Source organism: Gopherus evgoodei, chromosome 3 (genome assembly GCF_007399415.2).
Source record: "Gopherus evgoodei ecotype Sinaloan lineage chromosome 3, rGopEvg1_v1.p, whole genome shotgun sequence".
In the NCBI taxonomy this organism is placed as follows: Eukaryota; Metazoa; Chordata; order Testudines; family Testudinidae; genus Gopherus; species Gopherus evgoodei.
Window position 1 is genome coordinate 51,460,703 of NC_044324.1, and position 21,331 is coordinate 51,482,033.

The window sequence follows — 21,331 nt, forward strand, 5'->3', positions numbered from 1 at the left end:
CCAACATCAACACTACAAGAAACCCCAAACCAAACCAAGCCCACTTGCTCTACCCCCCAAAAAAATACCACAGAGAAAAAATCCTAAAACAAATTAGTTTATTCCCGCCTCTGGAGGGGATGCTGAAATCTTGCCATTCTAGTCACAATGGTGTGTCTAGCAAAAGGTATCAGAGCCAGATAATGGCTTGAAGTTTGAGGTCAGAAGTACAACCGAGCTTATTTGGACTCAATACAGTTAAAGGAAAATTTGTTACAATCTGTAGGGAGAGAGACACTGGTATTATGCTAGCTATGTCCAGAAGCTAGGACAGAGAGCTTTGGAGAAAAATCAGGAGCTATCCTGTATGTGCTTGTACTGTGTTTATGTTATAGTATTTTTTAGTTTACTGTTTCTAAAACTGCCTTGAAAGAACATGAGTGTGATGTAGTGTGTCTTGAAACCAGACCCAGGAGTCCCCAGATAGCTGCTGCATCCTGGCCTCTACCCAAGGTCTGCAAAAACCTGGTGGGCCAAGAAGCTAATAGGACTATAGCTTCAACCAAGGCACCACCTATGGGCTCTCTGTTTGGAGGATCACATAGCTCCACTAATTGGTTCAACCACACTGTTTATGTCAGAAGGAGGCACAAGGAGTTTGTCTGAGCAACATGGTGATTTCCTGTTGTGGTTGCATTGGACTCTACTTGTGCCTGCCTCCTGCACCCAACCCTGTTCATGATCCCTGCTCCACTCCTGGCTCCTGCTTCACCCCTGCCTTTGCTCCTGTTCCCACTGTGCTCCTGATCTGTGCTTGATTCTTCCCTTTCCTTAAGTTTCTGACCATCAGTGGAAGGCATATGGGCATCATGGCTCTGACCCCAGCCTCCAACTTCTGACCCTGACTCTGGCTTGACTCTTGGCTCTGGCATTTGATATCTGATTTCGACTCTGGCCCTTTGCTTTAATTCCTGGTTCTGACTCTGGCTTGACCCCTGGCTCTAGAAATTGACAGTTGACTCAGGTTCTATCCCTTGGCTTCATCTGCCAACCTGGACACATGCACCTCCCACTAGACCTGACTCCTGCTCTGACTACTAGGAAAGACCACCTTCACACTGGACCATAACAATAAGAGACCTTTTTTAAACTGGTATCAGATTTCAATTAAGCCAGAACTCCCACCATAACATCCTAACCAGAGAGTGCTTTCTGTTCAAACCCAAGACTACAGCCAGCCATTCTCTCTCATTGTTCTGCCCTTAGCCCTGCAACAGTGATTACGGCTCACAGTATCATGTTAAAGTTATAGAAATGTGCACTAATTAGTGATGTTATTTATCTTTATCAACAGAAAAAATGAGAGATGAGAAGAAAATAAACAAAAAGTAAGATAGATGAAACATTAAACAGTTCATATGTTCTATTTCATTAACTTAATCATTACAAAAAATCTAGGCCTTGATTCAGCAAAGATTTATGCATATACTTTATTGTATACAGTTTGAAGAGATGCACCAAAGTTAGTAGGACTAAACACAGTAGTTAAAGTTAACCACATGCATAAATATTAGTAGGGGCTTGGATGTGCTTATACAAACCTGAATGTATTTGTTTTAATTGCATTTCTTGGCATTGTGAGTTTCTGTTTCTTTTCACAGGAATTTACATTGCAAAATTCAACATGTTACAAATATTTCTATTTTATAATATATACACACATTTTCTAAATAATTATGACCAAATCCTGAAATTCTTATTCAGTTTTGACTAGTCTTACTCAGGTAAAACTCCTATTGAAATGAGTATAAACCTAATAATGAGGACTTCTAAATTTGGCCAGCAGTGCAATAAAAGGCAGCAACCTAAACCAGTAGATAAGCCACTAGAATGGGATTCAAGAGACCTGGGTTCTATTGTAAGCTCTACCAGTAATTTTGGCAAGTCACTTCAGTCCTGCCACAGTTTCCCCATCTGTAAAGCAGGGATACTGGTACATAACTTCCTTTGTAAAGTAATCTGAGGTTTATGCTTGAAAAACACTGTATAAGAGCTATACATCGTCATAATCGTTTTTTAAAAAGTAAAAGAAATATTTTTGAGGTCATTCCATAATAAGTAAGTTAGCATGCCTGTTATCATTCTCTAAATGGTTCGGTGGTTTAATTATTACTTACCTTGGTATGCAAGCTTAAATCCTTGTCGATTCTCTGAGTGATCACTATAAAAATGGATGAGTGTTTCGTGAGTTGTACTTAGTAAAGATGGTGGGAGTTCCGTTCCGCTAAACTGGCCTATCATAGAACTGGTGTGGTAAGGCCCATTCTGAATTTCAAGAAAGTCATGATTAGCTTCAGTAGAGAAATTCAGAAATTGAATATGTGCACCTGTATGGGAAAGTAATCAGAATTATAAACAATGTTCATAATACATTTTTTCATGCTACAGTACACAAATACAGACACTGACATAATCAACAAATCAGTGCTGTACAGATTATACTGTTACCAATATTTTCAAATTTAGGTGTCTACATTTAGGCACCTAATTCCACATTTCAGAATCTAAACAGAAGTAGCCTGGTTTCAGAGGGTGCTATCTTCAGTGAGGGCTACTAGGGGTACAACTCCTCTGAAAATCAGGCCACTATGATTTATGTGACTAAATATGGATTTACATGACTAAACTGAAGCATCAACACTTTCTGAGAGACAGAAAGATTGGATGGTTTAAGTCATTAGAAATTATCTATCTGAAATTACAAATGTTTTAGGACAGAAGAATCCGTATTTATGAATTAGAGACTATTAAAATATGTCAGTTCAGATCTGAAGTCACATTATATATATTACTCAGAGCTGAACTCTGGAGTTTAATCATGCTATTTATGATTGTCAGTTTGACATGTCAATATAAAGAGTTTTCTATGTGAAACCATTACTGCCATAAAATTATACAGGATGAGACTGATAGCTAAAGAAATTAAATTACTATCAAATTGCAACACTTCCTGCTCCAAATTCCATGGGAATTTCCCCCTCAGTTTGGAGATAGTTTTAGTACTCAAAATCACAAACTGTGCTTATTTTCTTTCAGAAATATTAACCTACTATTAGCCACCATGACTCATAGGCTAATTTTTTTTTCATGTATACACATAGTTTTGCATATATTTAAATTAGGGTGGTCAATTAATTGCAGTTAACTCAAGTGATTAACCCAAAACAAATAAACTATATTTTTTAAAAGTCATGATTAATTGCAATTTTAATTGCATTGTTAAGCAATAATAAATTAACAATTACATTTCTTATAAATATTTTTGGATGTTTTTCTACATTTTCAAATACATTGATTTCAATTACAACACAGAACATAAAGTGTACAGTGTTCACTTCATATTATTTTTTATTACAAATATTTGCACAATAATAAAAAAGATAAAAGAAATAGTATTTTTCAATTCACCTCATACAAGTATTGTAGTACAATCTCTTTATCGTGAAAGTGCAACTTCAAATGTAGAATTATTTTTTAAATAACTACTCTCAAAAAGAAAAGAATGTAAAACTTTAGAACCTAAAAGTCCACTCAGTTCTACTTCTTGTTCAGCCAATTGCTAAGACAAACAGATTTGTTTACATTTACAGGAGATAATGCTGTCCGCTTCATATTTACAATGTCACCTGAAAGTGGGAACAGGCATTCACATAGCACTGTTGTAGTTGGCACTGTAAGGTCTTTACCTGCCAGATATACTATACATTCCTATGCCACTTCATGCTTCGACCAGCATTCCAGAGGACATGCTTCCATGCTGAATTTACATGGATATTCTATTATTAACAGTGTGATTAAAACTGTGATTAATCACTAGTTGTGATAATTTTTTTGATCATTTGACAGCTCTGATTTAAATTTATCTTGTTAGATTTTCAACATTCTCTCATTGTTACAGATTGACAGTATTTTCCTGTATAATGAATGAATAAAGCATCATGTTTTGGGACACACTTAGATCTCGAAGTTGCACTGAGCTTTGTATAGGCCCCTCTTCTTGCACTTAGCTCAGTGAAGGACTGGGGTTTATTCCTTTAAAAGGCTGGCATAAATATCAGAGCAATGTAAAAGGAATTAAAATGAATCCAGTTCTGGGAACTGAAGTCACTAAGAGTTGATTTATTTCAGTGGGAGTTGGATCAGGCCCTAAATGTCAAAGGGAGCCACCTGGTGCAATCCATGTCCATGACACTAATATTTACCCATTTAGACCATATAATAACCCTTCAGAATAACTTTTTAGAGTGTCGATCAGAATTTGAAAATAATCTTTACGCACATATTTATACATCTGAAGTATTTATTCTTGTAATAAAGGAAATCAACCACTTTCTGAATTAAGAGCTCACAAAAGTATAATAGTAGCTTACTCTATCATAGTTAAAACATCAGTTACAGTCCCTTTTTGTCAGGGTCTTACAATATAATTTATCTGTGAAAACGTGCCTGAGATTCACCCTGGCAAAAGAAATCTAAAACTATGTGTGAATTATTTTTACAAAGACTTGGGGGAAGTTGGAGACAAATCTTATGACTATTTTAAATTATTAGTTGGGAGAATGATTTCCAAAATGTATACTATACTAATTTAACTTTAAAAATACTATTTTGAAATAAAAATGTGATGCCGGTGAATAGGTGCCAGCTCACGCCGAAACCCCAGGTCAATTTATTTGTGTATTAGTATAGATCAAAGCAACTGTTAAATATATGAGTGTTGCTGGTGTTTAAACTTCATGAAAACTAGTGAGACATCAATTGTGTTGGTTCCAATTACCTGTATCATGTGATAACACTGCCCTGGAGAGAACCTAGCATTAAATGTTAGTAAGCTAATGCTCCCTGGACTCGATAAAAAGGGGTTATCATATTAGATTCCATCCCAATATAGGCTACAACACTTACAAACAACTGGTCAATACAATTTGTTGGATTTCAGCTTTAAAATCTAACTGGCACTTGAACCCCTTTCATACTTACAAATTAAAGGGTGTAACACAATGCATAAGATTGCATGGCCAGTGTTCAGTCTGGCATTTCCTAATTCGAGAGTGCTTAATCCTTAACTTCGTATTTCTTAATTTTAAGATTTATTGATGAGCACAACCTTAAATATAGTTAAATTATAGTTTTTGTTTGTGAATTTATTTCATTTTTAAAGAAAGAACATCTTTTTATATATGTGCTATTTAAATAATAAAGAACAAGCACATTTGTTGTCTTCAGTGTATATTTTATTGCCATTTGTGAAGCTGCATATTTTACCATTCAGTGCCATGTTGACCAATATATTGAAAGTAATAATATTAAACTGTATTCAAACAAATCATTTTAATGCAACTTCATTTTTACTGCAACTTCTAATTAACTTTTTTAAAAAGCTGTGTAACAGAAAACTAAATAAGGACCCAAGTCTATATTTTCCTGCTTTAATAAAAAAATAAAAAAGATACTCAGAAAATTATAACTCCAATTTTTAAGAAGCAGATAAACAATATGTATATGAATTAAACCTCTTTTTATATCTTATTTTCATGTAAGATTTTTTGAGGAAAGTTAGAAACATTTCCCATTGAAAACAAACACCGAAAAAAACCACAGTGTAAACCCAAAGGAGCACAGCAGGAAGTTATGCAAACTCAGTCTGCTCTCACTGCAGATCCTCCTGTGACCCTTCTTTGTACTAATGTTAGGGCAGTCTGAAGTAAATCAGTTACCAAAAGTTGTCATTGCCATGACAACCAAGGCAATAGTGACTCCCCTCAAGCATGCAAATGTACTGGAGGAAGTGAATGGTGAGTGGTTGATTTTATCTCTGATGTCAAAATGTTATTGATCAGGCAGCTGCAGAGGACAGCAATTGTGCACTTTGGGCTAGATCACTAGTGGGCAACCTGTGGGCCACTGGCCATATGCGGCCCATCAGGTTAATCTGATTGCGGGCCATGAGACATTTTCCATACGTTGATCATCTGCAGGCACAGCCTCCTGCAGTTCCCAGTGGCCATGGTTCTGCCACTTACAGGGATCTGCCACTCGCAGGTGAGTGCCCTAACCACAGTGCTTGGGATATTCTGATGTGGGACTCCTTGTTGAGACTGTTCCACTGTGGATAAAAAATTAAAAAAAAAAAGCAGACAGCCTGGATCTCCTACCTCCTAGCTAAGTGTTGTAACCACCAGGATAAAGAGTCATTTGCATATTTGCTTACTCTCTCACCCCATATCTCTTCCATTATTTATCTAAAGTGGAACAGCTTCAACAGCAGAGACTGTGGGAACCCCACATCAGAATATGCCATTGCCCAGTGATTACAACACTCAACTAAGAGATGGCACATCCCAATTCAAATCTTTCTACCCTTCAGGTATGCGTTTGCGGGGGAGAGGATTTCTACTGGAGGTCTCCCATGTCCAAGGTGATTACCAAACCACTGGATTTAAAGTTATGAGAGCGGTCCCCCTACTGCCCTCACTGTTCTTTGTAAGCTTACTTATTGGGGTCTTATCCAGAGGAGAGGTCTGGGCATGTTTATTGGATCAGGACCAATGGGCAAGTTAGAAGGAGGAATGCCTATCTTCCCCCGTTCATGAATGGCTGCGGTGCTTAGATGTCCGGACATTTGGCATGGGGCTGCAGTGTGTGCGCTCAGAGGCAGAAGTGTAGGTGCCTAGGGAACCTTTACAATAAAGATGTAGGTACTAAGAAACTAGTGTTTGGGGAGAGCTGAAAAGTGTTTTGTGAATCTCAGTGGGGCCTGATCATAGCATTTAGGAACCTAAAGCGTCAATTAGGTGTCTAGGTCCTTTTTGTGAATCTAGCCCTAGGAGGGGAAAAAAATCAGGCTTTTCTACAATAACATTCAAAATACACTTTGGAGATCATTCCACACACATATTAATTAGTAGCTGAAATTTGGTTCAAATTCCTTATGGCATGGTTATGAAAAACAGTTCTGTAAAAAGCTGGGAGACTGTGGTACAGACTCCATAAAACAGAACATCTGATGCAACCTTAACTATGGTCTCACTACTGTAAAACCATAATATACTGTGTTTCATCACTGAATATTAACGAAATCAGTCAAAAGTAATGAGGGAATACATCAAAGATTTCCAAGGTGAGAAAGCTTTCTACTAGATTATTTCTACTGATATTACAAATTATGTGTACACCTTTACTTTGGGAAAACATACTAATAAGTATTGCAAAAACAATCTACAGGAACTATTGAGCAGTTCTGACTCATTTTACCAAACAACATTATAGCCCTTATAATCTCCTTTCCTACTACTGGAGGGGTAGTCATGTTAGTCTGGATCTGTAAAAAGTGACAAAGAGTCCTGTGGCACCTTATAGACTAACAGACGTATTGGAGCATAAGCTTTCATGGGTGAATATGCACTTCGTCAGATGAACGTAGTGGAAATTTCCTGAGGCAGGTATAAATATATATCACCATGCAGCAGATTTAAGAAGCTTTGAATCCAGCTTCTAAGAAAGATTGAGTTTACAGATAATACCATTCTAAGTTAACATTTACTCTGGTCAACAATTTAATATAAATTGCAAACCATTTTCAATTGAAAAGATAGTGTATAGCTATTTGCAGTGTTGTTGCAGTTATGTAAGGGGTATAAGAAATTCCAACTAAACAAAAAATCATTTATTTTGGAAGTCAGAGTACATTCATCTAAATCTAAAATCTGCTGAAGAGTTGAACTTGTTTCTTTCCAAAATACCACTCATCTGCCTCAACAGGTGGGGGAATCCGAGGGGCCTGGCAGTGAAAGTGTACATCCTCGGCAGCAAGGAGGGAGACACTTGCTGAGGAATATCCGTTAGCTGCTCCCCAACTTTGGAATTGGTAGCACCCACTGACCAGTTGTTGGAGAGAGGTACTGATTGGCCAGCATTTGCTAGCTTCCAAGATTTAACCTGAAGCGGGGACCATGCAGAGTTTCTTTTGGCTCCATTCCAGCAGCCTCACACTCAACTAGGAATCCAGCCTGACAGATGCTGTGGGTCTAGCTGTTTGCCTGTTTGGGGATCAGGAAGGATTTTTTTCTTCTATGAGCCAATTGACAGAGGACCAGGGAGTCTTCTGCCTTCCATGTAGCACCCTCAAGACACAGTATATGTATGAACATAGTTGTTACTTAACTGAGATACTTGGTTGAGTTTTTAATTTGTCACAACTTGCTGACTGTTTCCAGTGCAGTTAAAAGGATAAAATGAATGGCTCCCAGGGATTTGGTGGTGGGCCTTGGGCTCGTGGGATAGGGTGAGGCCTTGTGGGCTGAGGTCAGACTTTGTGGCCCTCAGAGACCAAGGTCCCCATGCTGCTGCACCCTCTGTCCTCCTCGCAGTGGGGATGGTGGTGGTAGTAGGACTCACAGCAAGCTTCTGGGAGTCTACCCCAAGTTATTGGTTATATGGTAGAGCTCAGTAATCGCCACACTGGAACCAATAACATGTTTGATATAGGATAGTATGGGTGATGGGTGTGTAGCACCCTTCCCTGTATTTAAGTTTTAATAAAAGTTGTGGTCTGCTGCTTAAAATTCATACGTGTCTGTCCTTATTTCTCTGCTGTGTCCACATTAATGTATGCTTACTTACCGTATCCAACAGGCAATAAGATCTTCCATGTGCAATCTAAGTTACTAGGGTAATTTCCAGGAAAACCTGGGCTCAGGATCACTCCACCCATATTTGTCAGTGTTCCACCACACTTAGCTATTAAGCAGAAAATTAAAGTCAGTCTCTGTTTTAATAATAACAAATACTTTGAAATACATTACCCAACAACTATGCCCCCACACCCTCTTTAAACAGAATGTGATTCCAAAGATCCAATATATAGTATAAACAAAAAAGTCATGTAGTGTGAGAAAGGAGAGGAAGCAGTCTTTATGCCGGTCCCCTTATAGCTCCCACATTTACGTTACAAATATCTTTTAACATCAAGAACAGCTTTAGCTGATCTGATAAAGAAATTTAAAATCATATTCTGAGTAGGTATCCAGAAAAGGAATATATTTTAAGAGATGTGGAAAATGAGAAAGAAGTTCTGACAAAATTGTGAAGAGCTAAAGAAATGAAGGAGGCATATCATTCACAGAGGGGAGTTCGCATATCACTGCATCTTACTTTCCAAAGCCAATAGTTTCTTATGCCTGTGTTAGTCATAACAACATACTTATAAAATATGCATTCATACCAATGCAAAGGGGAGATGGATAGTTCCAACGGCGAACTGTTCCAGGCATACAAGAAATATGAGAACGGCCCTGTTTGGGAAAAAAAAAAGAAATCAAAAACACACACATTCATTACGGGGACTTTTGTAGTGCAATGATTGTAATTGCCATGTGTATGTGTGTACACAATTCCCCATTGGTGATTGAATGTAATGATTTTAAAAAGGAAACACTGACGTGCTGATAAAAAAAGTTTTACAATTTTTCTCCACTAATATTTTCTAATTAAGGTGGGGGGAAAGCCTTCAGCAATAGTTAGAATTATTTAAAAACATGGCAAATATTTCTTGATTCACATTCTAAAGAAAAAAATATTATTAGATTAACAGTTTTGCTGTAAGTTGTAGTATAGCTTTGCAGAGCAAGACAAAGCGAAGTTCTCATTTGGTTCATCAGAGGTGACTCAATTTGAAATAGAAAATGTTCAAAATGATTAAGAGAAGTTATTTCTGTTGTCCTAATTTCCCATACTACATTATATTGTGAGTTAATGGTTTGTCCTGTACAAAAGGGAGCATGTTATTTTGTGTACTCCTGGAGCAGAGAAGGAGACCTTGCAGTGGTCTCTCCATTCCTCCATGCAGGTGTAAGATGTACTTTGTCTACATCAGAAGTGGGCAAACTACAGCCCATGGGCCACATCTGGCCTGCAGGACCGTCCTGCCCAGCCTTTGAGCTCCCAGCTGGGGAGGCTAGCCCCCGGTCCCTCTCCCACTGTCCCCCCTCTCCTGCAGCCACACCACATAGGCAGCACTCTGGGAGGCGAGGTTTGTGCTCCTGCTGAGCAGTGTGGCACCCGTGTCTGGTTCTAGCCGGGCGGCGCAGCTGCCAGACATGCTGCTCTAAGTAGCATGGTAAGGGGGCGGGGGCTGGGGGGTTGGATAAGGGGTAGGGGTTCCCGGGGGCAGTCAGAGGATAGGGAGCAGGGGGTGGTTGGATGGGGTGGAGGTTCTGCGGGTGAATGAGGGGGTTGCATAAGTGTGAGAGTCCCGCGAGGCCTGTCAAGGGGCAGGAATATGGATAGGGGTCAGGGGATGGGGAACAGAGGTGGTTGGATAGGTGTGGGGTCCCCAGGGGCCTGTCAAGGAGCGGGGGTGTAGACAGGGGTCAGAGCAGTCATGGGACTTGAAGCAGGGGGGTTGGATAGAGAGTAGGGTCCCAGGTGTGGTTGGGGTGGGCGGTCCCGGAAGGGAGTGTTAGGGGACAAGGAGCTGGCGGGGTGGATGCGTGGGGGGTTCTGAGAGGGGCAGTCGGGGGTAGGAAGTGGGAGGGATCGGACAGGGGGTAAAGGCCAAGCTGTTGAGGGAGGCACAGCCTTTCCATCCATCATGTGCTGTCAGCTGTGATATGGGTATCTAACACATAATGGTAATAAAGGGGCACCTCATGCACCATTAATATCTTGCATGATTGCACAAGCTGGCCCATGTTATCCTGAAAAAATACGTATTGGTGATGGTAAAAAGTTCCTGATCACTGGACTGACATTGTTTATAGTATTACATAAATCAATTGTTGATCAAAGAATTATATGTTCTTGGTTAAATTAACTCTGATAGGTAAGAGCCTTTTTCCTCTATGAACATATAAAGGTCTTTCTCCTTCAGAAAAAAATAAGTTTCTTATTTTTAATTCTTAATGAAGACATTTGCAAGATCAATAGCAAATAGATAAGTCAGAATACACAATACATAGTACCACTAATTAGGGCTGGTTCAAGAACTTTGATTTCACAAAGCATTTCAGGGTTTTAATTTTTTTTCCTCTGCATTGGAATGAAAATGAGACTTTTTGACAGGATGGGGAAAGAAGAAGCAAAAAGAGATTCTCTCTATAGTCCAGTAGTTAGAGCACTAGCCTGGAACATAGCCCACCCAGGCTCAAGTTCTTATGCTATCTGAATTGGAGTGATCTGGATTGGAAAAAGTCTGCTCTCTCTCATATATCCTGGACAGGAGACCTTAATATAAATTTAATCAAACCAATATGTTTTCATGAAACAACAGCCCTACCAATAGTATATTTAACAGTGTTAATTTACACTAAAATGCAAAAAAGTGAGAAATTAAGGTGGCTAACCACTTAGAATTAAAGCTATTTATTTTTACCAGAATTATTTTCCTGCAGTGACTCAGAGCATTTATTCTCACTCTTAAGTTGTTTTTCAAAGTTTTTATCATCATTTGCAAAGAATGATAAATATTTGAAAAGAAAATCTGTGATTCCCGATAAATGAGCCTCATCGTTCGTTGGGATGCCTCAAGTACTACACTGCAATACCACAGTTCTCAGCAGTAAACCAGGAAATCACAGAATCATGAAACTGCTGAATCAATAAATGAGAAAACCACCTCAATACTTGCATTGCTTCAAGCATATGAGGAATCTTGTCCATATTCAGCAAAGCACTTGCACATGTGCTTAAATGTGAACATAAAGTTAAATCCCATTAATGCTGATGTTTTAGTACTTTTCAGAATCAGGGCCTAGGAGTCAGATTTTCAAAGGTATTTAGGTTTCTAAAATTGCAGATAGGTGCTAAAAGCACCTAAATCCCATTAACTTCAGTTGGATTTAGGCATCTAACCTGGTTAGATGCATTTGTAAAGTCCCACTAGGTATCTATCTGCATCTTTAGGCACTTAAATAACTTTGTAAAGGTATACATTTAAGAAGACAGAATCTCAACCATTCTTACAAGATGAGGGATTCTGTCCTGGAAAGCAGTGACTCTGAAAAAGATTTGGGAGTTGTGGTGGACAATCAGCTAAATGTGAGCTCCCAGTGTAACGCTGTGGCCTAAAGAGCTACTGCAATCCTGGGATGCATAAACAAGGGAATTTTGAATAGGTGTAGAGAGATTAATTATTTTACCAATGCATTTGGCTCTGGTAAGAGCACTGCTGGAATAGTGTGTCTAGTTCTGGAGCCCACTATTCAAGAAGGATGTTGAGAAATTTGAGAGGGTTCAGGGACGAGCCAAGAGAATGACTACTGGATTAGAAAATGTGATTTGCAGGGATAGATTCAAGAGCTCAATCTCTTTAGCTTAATAACAAGAAGGTTAAGAGGTGACTTGATCACAGTCTATAAGTATCTATATGGGGGACAACTCTTTAAAAATAGGCTCTTCAATGAAGCAGAGAAAGTAAAACATGATCCAATGGCTCGAAGTTGAAGATAGCAAACTTCAGAATGGAAAGGAGATACCTTAATTAACTATTGCAAAAATTTACCAAGGATTGTGGTGGATTCTCCATCACTGGCAATTTTTAAATCAAGGGTGGATGTTTTTTCTAAAAGTTAAGTTTTAAGAATTATTTTGGGGAAATACTATGGATTGTGTCATAAAGGAGTCAGGCTAGATGATCACAATGGTCAGTTTTAGCCTTAGAATCTATGAAATATGGCCTTTCGTGCATAAAACAGGCTGCCTGTCCCCAGATAACATCTGGAAGTGAAGAAAATTCCCTATTCATTCTGGGACATTACTGATCTTTACTCTACCAATAGATTTGCAAAGGTAAACATAAAAAAATACTATATAGGTTTTGTAAAAGTGATACATGAACAGTAAATGTATCTCACAATGATGAAACCAATAGCATAATCAGTTTTACTGATCCAGGGTTATAATCTTCTATTGAATTTAGCATAAAATCCTGGTGAGTTTAATGTTAATTCTCCCTATAGATCAACAGAAGGTTCTGGTTTAAATTAATTTTAATTTAACCCTAAATGGAAATGTATGCATCTATATTTTAAATAAAAACCATAACTCAAAAGGAGGAAGAAAGTTTTTGGAATACTAGTTTAGGAGTTTCTCCTAAGTACTCAGGAACTCAGGTATATTTCACCATTATTTTCTTAGTACACAGAAACCTTGATGTATGCAACTATTTGGTGTCTGTGTATATTTATGTATGCGTGTACACACACAAACACACACCGTTGTTTTTAAATAGCTTTAATGTTTAATTTTGCCCAGCCCAGCACCTCTGAATAAGGAAAAGAGAAGATTCTGTTCCTTTGCAAATGGATCTACTGTTGTGTGAAGGTCATCCTAGTGTGCCCCCTTTCAGTAAGTTGTGGCACCACATGTGAGCCCCTTCTCACCTCCCTTCACCCATGTTATAAACAAGTCCAGACTGACCATTTTTAATCAAAGGGCACACCCCTTCCAAGGGCATCATACAAATGACAGCTATAAGAACAAGTAGAAGCTCACTCAGATACACCCAGGGACATTTGTTGCCCTTGGCTTAGTCCAATTAACCATTTCTGGTTCTTTCCTTCGGGAGATTCTTCTTTCCTGCACCAGAAAACTGTGTCTGATCCAGGAACCTTTTTCAGTTCCTCCTTCAGGAATCTTTTCAGTCTCTCCTTAAACAGGAATTTCAAGTTCTCCTCTTTGGAATTAGTCTGTATTAGTTAGTTCCATGCTTTCTCCTTACCCAGGAGTCTCCTGAGCTCTTCTCTCTGAAGCTAAATTGTGGATTACCCTGTTCTGGGACCCTTTACCTTTCACTTAATTATCTTCAGGCTGCTCAGCAGGCCAGCATTTCTCTGCAGGTATCTCCTGGCATCTGCTCTGCTTTGAGATGGGAGGCAGCCTTTATACTAGTCCCCTACACTTATCCTTGGGACTGCTTCCTCTCTCCCAGTGTCTTCCAGGCCCTGCTATGTATAATCAGACCTTTCAACCTCTTAAAGGGCTATGCCATGTGATGATTAGGCCCCACTATCCTTGAGAGATAGACTGCCCAGTCACATATGATGTTATGGATGCTGCCAATGTTAGGGTGATCAGAGGGAATGGAGAAGGGCAGACAAGAAGAAGGGGCATGACCCCCACCTTCCTGCATTTCATACTGGCCACTACAGGTGACCAGTGGTAACCAAGCCCAGGGATGGTGCATAGGATGACCTCTGCTTCTTCAGGCATTGTATCCGACTGAGACACAATGACTCCAGGAGCTGCCACAAGAGAAGGGAAACTCCACACGACCCTCTTTTGTAATGGAAAAACTGAGCCTTCTCAGAAATGGAAGGACTCTGAACTAACAGCAAAAAACAATGGCACTAAGAGTCAGATCTGGCTTCTATAGTCATTTAACTTTTCTTTGTTCCATTTTACCCAAATGTATAAACAATATAATAGTTACTAAAGTGGTGTTTTGTACTAATAGAACCTGAGGATTAATTAATTTATTAAAGGTTGCAAAGCATTCCGAGAGTCTCAGATGAAAGGTAACAAAGAAAGAATGTGCAAAGTATATGTTAAAGAACACAATGTGTTTGAAAAGTATCAGTGGGGTAGCCGTGTTAGTCTGGATTTGTAAAAGCAGCAAAGAGTCCTGTGGCACCTTATAGACTAAGAGAGGCATTGGAGCATGAGCTTTCGTGGGTGAATACCCACTTCGTCGAATGCATGTGTTGCATGTGTTTGAAGTTCTTCAGTGAAATTTGCTATTTTGTTTACAAAAATATGAATTTCTCAGACTATCTTGATACTATATAGAGTAGGAAAACATTTACTCAAACATTCCATGAAAATATTTGCCTTTTCATCTAAAATATTTTAAAATAATTGAACTAGCTCTAGAACAAACCACTTCACATCCTCAGCCCGTCCCCATCACCACACACAATTCTGATTTCTGCAATGGATAAGTTTGTAATATGACTGAGAACTAACAACTATCTCTGCACTTAACAAATACATTCAGGAAGCAATCATACGGGCTGTAAAAGCACTTTTGAAGAATGAACAGAAGTTATATTGTCTCTGTTCCATAAGTCCACTCCACAACACAATTCCGCTGCTTTAAATCCCCCCCCTTCCTGGGCCACACATTCCCTTTCACAGCTTTAGAATTACTTCTCATATGCAATTGCAGGTAGTTGGTTTGAGCTCCATTGCTTTTTCTTTTAAAGCCTAATGAAAACCAAATTAAACCTGACAGATGTGAATAATATGCCTGAAGAATTAGGGGCAGATCTACAGCTGATTTAAATTGACATAGCTCCACTGGCTGAATGGAGCTACACTGATCAACACCTTTTAAAACTCTGGCCAATTATGCCTTTTAGAAGCTTTATTTTTTTTTAAGTGTTTTGAACCCAATTCAGTTCAAGCAATCGTCCTAGCTGAGTTACAAGTCCATTGCTATATCTGCCTGAGAAAGACAAGGTGAGATGCAAAAAAATGTAAACGCTCTGTTGAGGCAGAATCAGTACATTGTAATAGAGATTTCAACAGTTCTGAAAAGTATTGAGATCTTTCCTGCAGGATTCTGCAGAAGAAGACTTTAAGCAGCTATTGTATGCATCCTGGAAAGTGTTACAGTATATGGAGTCAACCCTGTCTGTTGAGTTGAGTTCTGAATTTATATGGAAATAAGACAGGTCTACAATAAATGTGTACCTAGGGGAGAATATAGCATGGTATTGTAAAGGAACTTCTGATTATGACATTCCTGGTCACCATAACAGGACAACTGCAACTGAGCAAACCAAAGCCACAAACTGGGGGAAAGAACTGAATTAACCACAACAGACTTTTTTCAGCCTCAGAAAGAGGGAGATAAATAGATCATTCATACTTCGGTTTCACATACCTCATTTCCTAATGAATACAGCTCTTAATTATGAAGATGCAATTGTATTTTCCTAATACTGTATTCATTGATTTGCATTTGTTTGCCTTACTAACAAAAATAATTAGGAACCAGAAGAGTAACTACACATTAGGATCCATTAAGACAAGGAAATAAACTTTAGTCTGGGATTCACATGTTAACTGTCACAGGCAAAAAAGTGTTTGCAATGGGCAAATAGCTTGTTTACCATCGGAGACTAAACTAGTGTCTGCATGGTAAACATCTCCAGTACGTGCATTCCTGTGCCATATTTCTTTCCTTTAGATTTTTTTTTCAATACATTTTATGTTCATGAAAGATGGTACTGGAAACTGACCTATTTCTCAGCAGAACATGAATATCACTGAGATTCGTACTATATAGTCTCATCAATGTGCCTCAAATTTCACTTAGAGAAACCACTTTTAGAAGTGAGAGAATGCAGTTCGATCTCCACGTCCTTTCAATCATCTGTCTCTTTGCTAACACTTCCAGTCTGATGACAAATTTATTCACTGGAGTACAAATGTTAGCTATTGCTGTGTTTACCTATCCATCCTAAATGGTTTCTAGCTACTAGCTGATGAGGAATCATTACTCTTAGACAACAGTCTTTAGTTAAAATCTATAATTTTGTATTACAATCCATAACACACTATCTTCTGAAGAAAAAAGAAATGAGTACCTGTAATGTGTATCCTGGCTCACATTGAAAAGACAAAACATCATTCACCATATATCTATCTCCCATTTTGATTCCATTGCTAGGAAGTATTGGTTCTGGACAAGCAGCTAGGCCTACAGCTGAAAAATGTAAATACAAAGATTGAAAAGATATAGGTAAGTTAATGAAAACTCTTCTCTCCTCTGACTTAATTCTTCACAGTATTTCAGAAATCAGACAGTAACAAATGAGTTAAAAATCACATTTCATTTACTTAATATTAAATTTAACTGTGCTTAAAATGTTCAATCTATCTTTAAAGTGCTCAGAATTTTCACACAACATCCAAATGGCAATATTTATATGCAAAGATTCTAATGTGTAACGCATGAACATTCTTTGCTATGGGATTATTAAATACACTCTTCAACTAAAAGTTATCAATTACTTTAAATTATAAGCTATACTGTCTTTGGAGACTTCAATCCTTCTGCTTTCTGAAAAGAGGAAAAAAATATAAACAGAACTGGTTAAGCAACACCGACTACCTCAGATGAGATGAAGATCTAAAAAAAATCTCAGAATAACAAATAACTAGTGTTCATCACTAGGAGGTCATCAGTCAACAAGTTCCACTGCAGCTCTATACCAAAGCTGAAAGAGAGATTGAAAGGAATTGATGAAATTTGAGCGTTCCAGATGACATCAAAATTGTTCCACCACAATCTGGTCAATAATCTTCACCAATACAGGATGCTTACAGTCATAATGATAATCAGTAGATCAGCAACCTTGAAAGATGCAGAGGACATGTCTAAACTGCCACTCATTTGAGAGAAAATATTGTTGTTCTTCTGGGAAACTAAGAATCTAAAATAATAGGCCCAGTATCTCCCAACTTGATTTCACTAACCATAAGGGCATGTGTCTGATGACACAACGAAGCTCCCCCAGCATATTCAGAACCTGAATTCTGTTTGTTCCTTTCACACACAAATCTGTTACCAAGAAACAATTAAGAGTTGACTAGATTGTTTTAAATCTTCTTTGCTTAGGTAGCCAAACAAGCAAAACTAACACCTTTTTACAGGAAGTAAAACGCGACTTCCCACATAGAGGCAGCTTGGAGCACTTGGAACAGCTCAAAATAGCTTAAGACTTAATGGAAGCTGTAGGGAGTATAAAGAAACAATTTATCTTTGCCTTTCAAAGCCAGTCTTTTGTGATGCCCACTGAATCCTAAAATTGTAGGACTGGAAGGGATCTCTGTCCAGTTCAGTACCCTGCACTCACAGCAGGACTAAGTATTATCTGGACCATCCCTGACAGATGTTTGTCTAACTTGCTCTGAAAAATATTCAATGATAGAGATTCCACAACCTCCTAGGCAATATATTCTGGTGCTTAACTACCTGACAGTTAGGAAGCTTTTTCTAATGTCGAACCTAAACCATCCTTGCTGCAATTTAAGCCCATTGCTCCTTGTTTTATCCTCAGAGGTTAACAGGAACAATTTTTCTCCCTCCTGCTTGTAACAATCTGTCTTGCACTTGAAAACCGTTATGTCCCCTCTTAGTCTTGTCCAGGCTAAACAAAACCATTTTTTTTCAGTCTTCCATCAAAAGTCATGTTTTCTAGACCTTTAATCGTTTTTGTTGCCCTTCTCTGGACTTTCTCCCATTTATCCACATCTTTCCTGAAATGTGGTGCCCAAAACTGGACACAATACTCCAGTTTAGGCCTAATCAGCATGGAGTAGAGCAGAAGAATTATTTCTTGTGTTTTGTTTACAACACTTCTGCTAATACATCTCAGAATGATGTTTGCTTTTTTTCAACAGTGTTACACTGTTCACTCATATTTAGCTTGTGATCAACTGTGAACCCCAGATCTCTTTCTGCAATAGTGCTGAGCACACGGTCATTTTTGCTTTTGTATGTTTGTCACTAATTGTTCCTTTCTAAGTGGAGAACTTTGCATTTGTCCTTATTGAATTTCATCCTATTTACTTCAGACCATTTCTCCAGTTTGTCCAGATCATTTTGAATTTTAATCCTATCCTCCAAAGCACTTGCAACACCTCCCAGCTTGATATCATCCATAAACTTTATAAGTGTACACTCTCTGTCATTATCTAAACCATTGATGAAGATATTGAACAGAACTGGACTCAGAACTGATCCTTGTGGGACCCCACTCATTATGCCCTTCCATCATGACTGTGAACCAGTGATAACAATACTCTGGGAATGGTTTTTCCAACCAGTTATGCACCCACCCTACAGAAGCTCCATCTAGGTTCTATTTCCCTGGCTTATTTATGAGACAGTATCAAAAGTGTTACGAAAGTCAAGATATACCACATCTACCACTTTCCCCTTATCCACAAGGCTTGTTACTCTGCCAAAGGAAACTATTAGGTTGGTTTGACACATTTGTTCTTGACAAATCCATGCTGACTGTTAGTTATCACCTTATTTCTCCTAAGTGTTTGTGCACTGATTGCTTAATTATTTGTGCCATTATTTTTCCAGGTACTGAAGTTAAGCTGATTGGTCTGTCAATCCCTGGGTTGTCCTTATTTCCCTTTTTATAGTTTGGAACTATATTTGCCCTTTTCCAGTCCTCTGAAATCTCTCTCGTCTTCCATGACTTTTCATACATAATCGCTAATGGCTCAGATATCTCCTCAGTCATCTCCTTGAGTATTCTAGGATGTATTTAATCAGGCCCTGGTGACTTAAAAGCATTTAACTTGTCTAAGTAATTTTTAACTTGTTCTTTCCCTATTTTAGTCTCAGATCCTACCTCATTTTCACTGACATTCACTATGTTAGACATCTAATCGTTACCAAACTTTTTGGTGAAAACTGAAATAAAAAAATCAATTAGCACTTCTGCCATTTCCACATTTTCTGTTGTTGTTTTTCCCCCTTCACTGAGAAAAAGGCCTATTTTGTCCTTCATCTTCCTCTTGCTTCTAATATATTTGTAGAATGTTTTCTTGTTATCCTTTAAGTCTCTAATTAGTTTGATCTCGTTATGCCTAGCTGTGCCTAGTATTTTATTGTTTTAGATGTCACAGTAGATTAAATTGATTTTAAAGTAAGATTTGTTTCTGCTCTTTCTTCCTCCTAGAAGTGTCAATGCATTGTGGAGTTTGAGAGATGCCATTCACAGTAGGTTGCACGTAAGTTCACAATATAATCATGTACTTAGCCGGGCCCCTCAAGATTTGTTCCCCATCACTGTGCCTGGACAAACATCTATAGGTAGGGCCAAATTGGGGCATATATAGCATAGAGCACTTGTCTTGAATCTCTGCTCTCAGAGTCATGTGATGAAGTCAGAAACTCATTAAAAATGTTTCTAGCCCTCAAGATTGGGAAGAAAAGCCAGATAACAAGAACTGAATATAACTAGGGCCCTAACAAATTCACAGCTGTGAAAAATGTGTCACAGACTGTGAAATCTGGTCTCATCCATGAAATCTAGTCTTTTGTGTACTTTTACCCTATACTATTCAGATTTCACCAATGTTTCTCAAACCAGGGGTCCCAGTGGTCCCAACCCAAAAAAGGATGGGGGGGTTGCAAGGTTATTGTAGAGGGGGTCATCATATTGCCACCCTTTCTTCTGTGCTGCCTTCAGGGCTGGATAGCTGGATGCAATACCCTACTATGCCATCCTTACTTCTGCGCTGCTGCTGGCAGTGGTGCTGCCTTCAGAACTGGGCTCCTAGCCAACAGCCACAGCTCTCTGGCTGCTCAGCGCTGAAGGCAGCACCACCGCCAGCAGCAGTGCAGAAATAAGAGTGGCAATACCGTGACCCCCCTACAATAACCTTGCAGCCTCCACCATCCTTTTTTGGGCCAGGACCCCTACAGTTACAACACTATGAAATTTCAGTTCTAAATATATGAAATAATGAAATTACAATTTTCAGAATCCTATGACCATGTAATTGACCAAAATGGATGATGAATTTGGCAGGGTCCTAAATATAACTCCTGCAATGGTCAGCCTGAGTCTTCAGAGACCCTCCAGTAGAAGGTGTTTCCACAACCACAAAGGAAACTTTCTGGCCCCACACACACCACTAGAGCTGAGTGATTTTTTTTTTGATTCAGTGGCCAAACTAAAAACAAATCAGGGGAAAATGAAGGTGGAGGGGCTTGTTTTGAACTAAAACTGATTTTTTCCCCTCACTAAAACCAAAGAAATTAATTTGAGTCAAATGAAACATTTTGCAGTGTTATTTCAAAATTAAATGTCAAAATGGTTGGGGGCGGGGGGAGTGTTGGTATTCTCCTAGGTGGCACCTAATCGTGGCATTGAAATGAGCTACCACTTCTATATGATATGGTCCTTTCTTATATGCTTAGAACAGCAGTGAAATAGCCAACATTATTGTCAATCAGTCAACATTTAAATTACCATCTGTGCTAAGGTCCTATCAAGATGAACAGAGCAATGCACACATTATTTCATTGATTACACTTGCTTCATGTTTTTAAGTTTTCTTCACAAAAGGACTTGGAGACGTAGGTTTTTTCTCTCCTTTTTAACTGAGAGCTGAGATTCTGGTGAACAAAATGGCATCCTCCAAAACAAATCAGAAAAAAAGCTCAGGTCACTGACCCAGCATGACCCTTGCCAATTGAAGGCAGGCACATAGTGCATTAAAAAAAAAAAAAAAAAAAGAGTGCCAGGGTTGGAAGGAG

General features: G+C 38.6%; 1 protein-coding gene across 2 annotated transcripts in view; it reads right to left on the reverse strand.

The window, feature by feature from the left end:
* Positions 1-21,331, reverse strand: part of CSMD1 (CUB and Sushi multiple domains 1) — a 2,060,432-nt gene that overhangs the window by 285,294 nt on the left and 1,753,807 nt on the right. For both annotated transcript variants that reach the window (XM_030555566.1, XM_030555565.1), the window contains exons 38-41: positions 16,629-16,747; positions 9,263-9,332; positions 8,662-8,778; positions 2,157-2,366 (exon numbers count right to left, since the gene is read on the reverse strand). In XM_030555566.1, the coding sequence (XP_030411426.1) occupies positions 2,157-2,366; positions 8,662-8,778; positions 9,263-9,332; positions 16,629-16,747 (516 nt within the window). The remainder of the gene's footprint in view (positions 1-2,156; positions 2,367-8,661; positions 8,779-9,262; positions 9,333-16,628; positions 16,748-21,331) is intronic.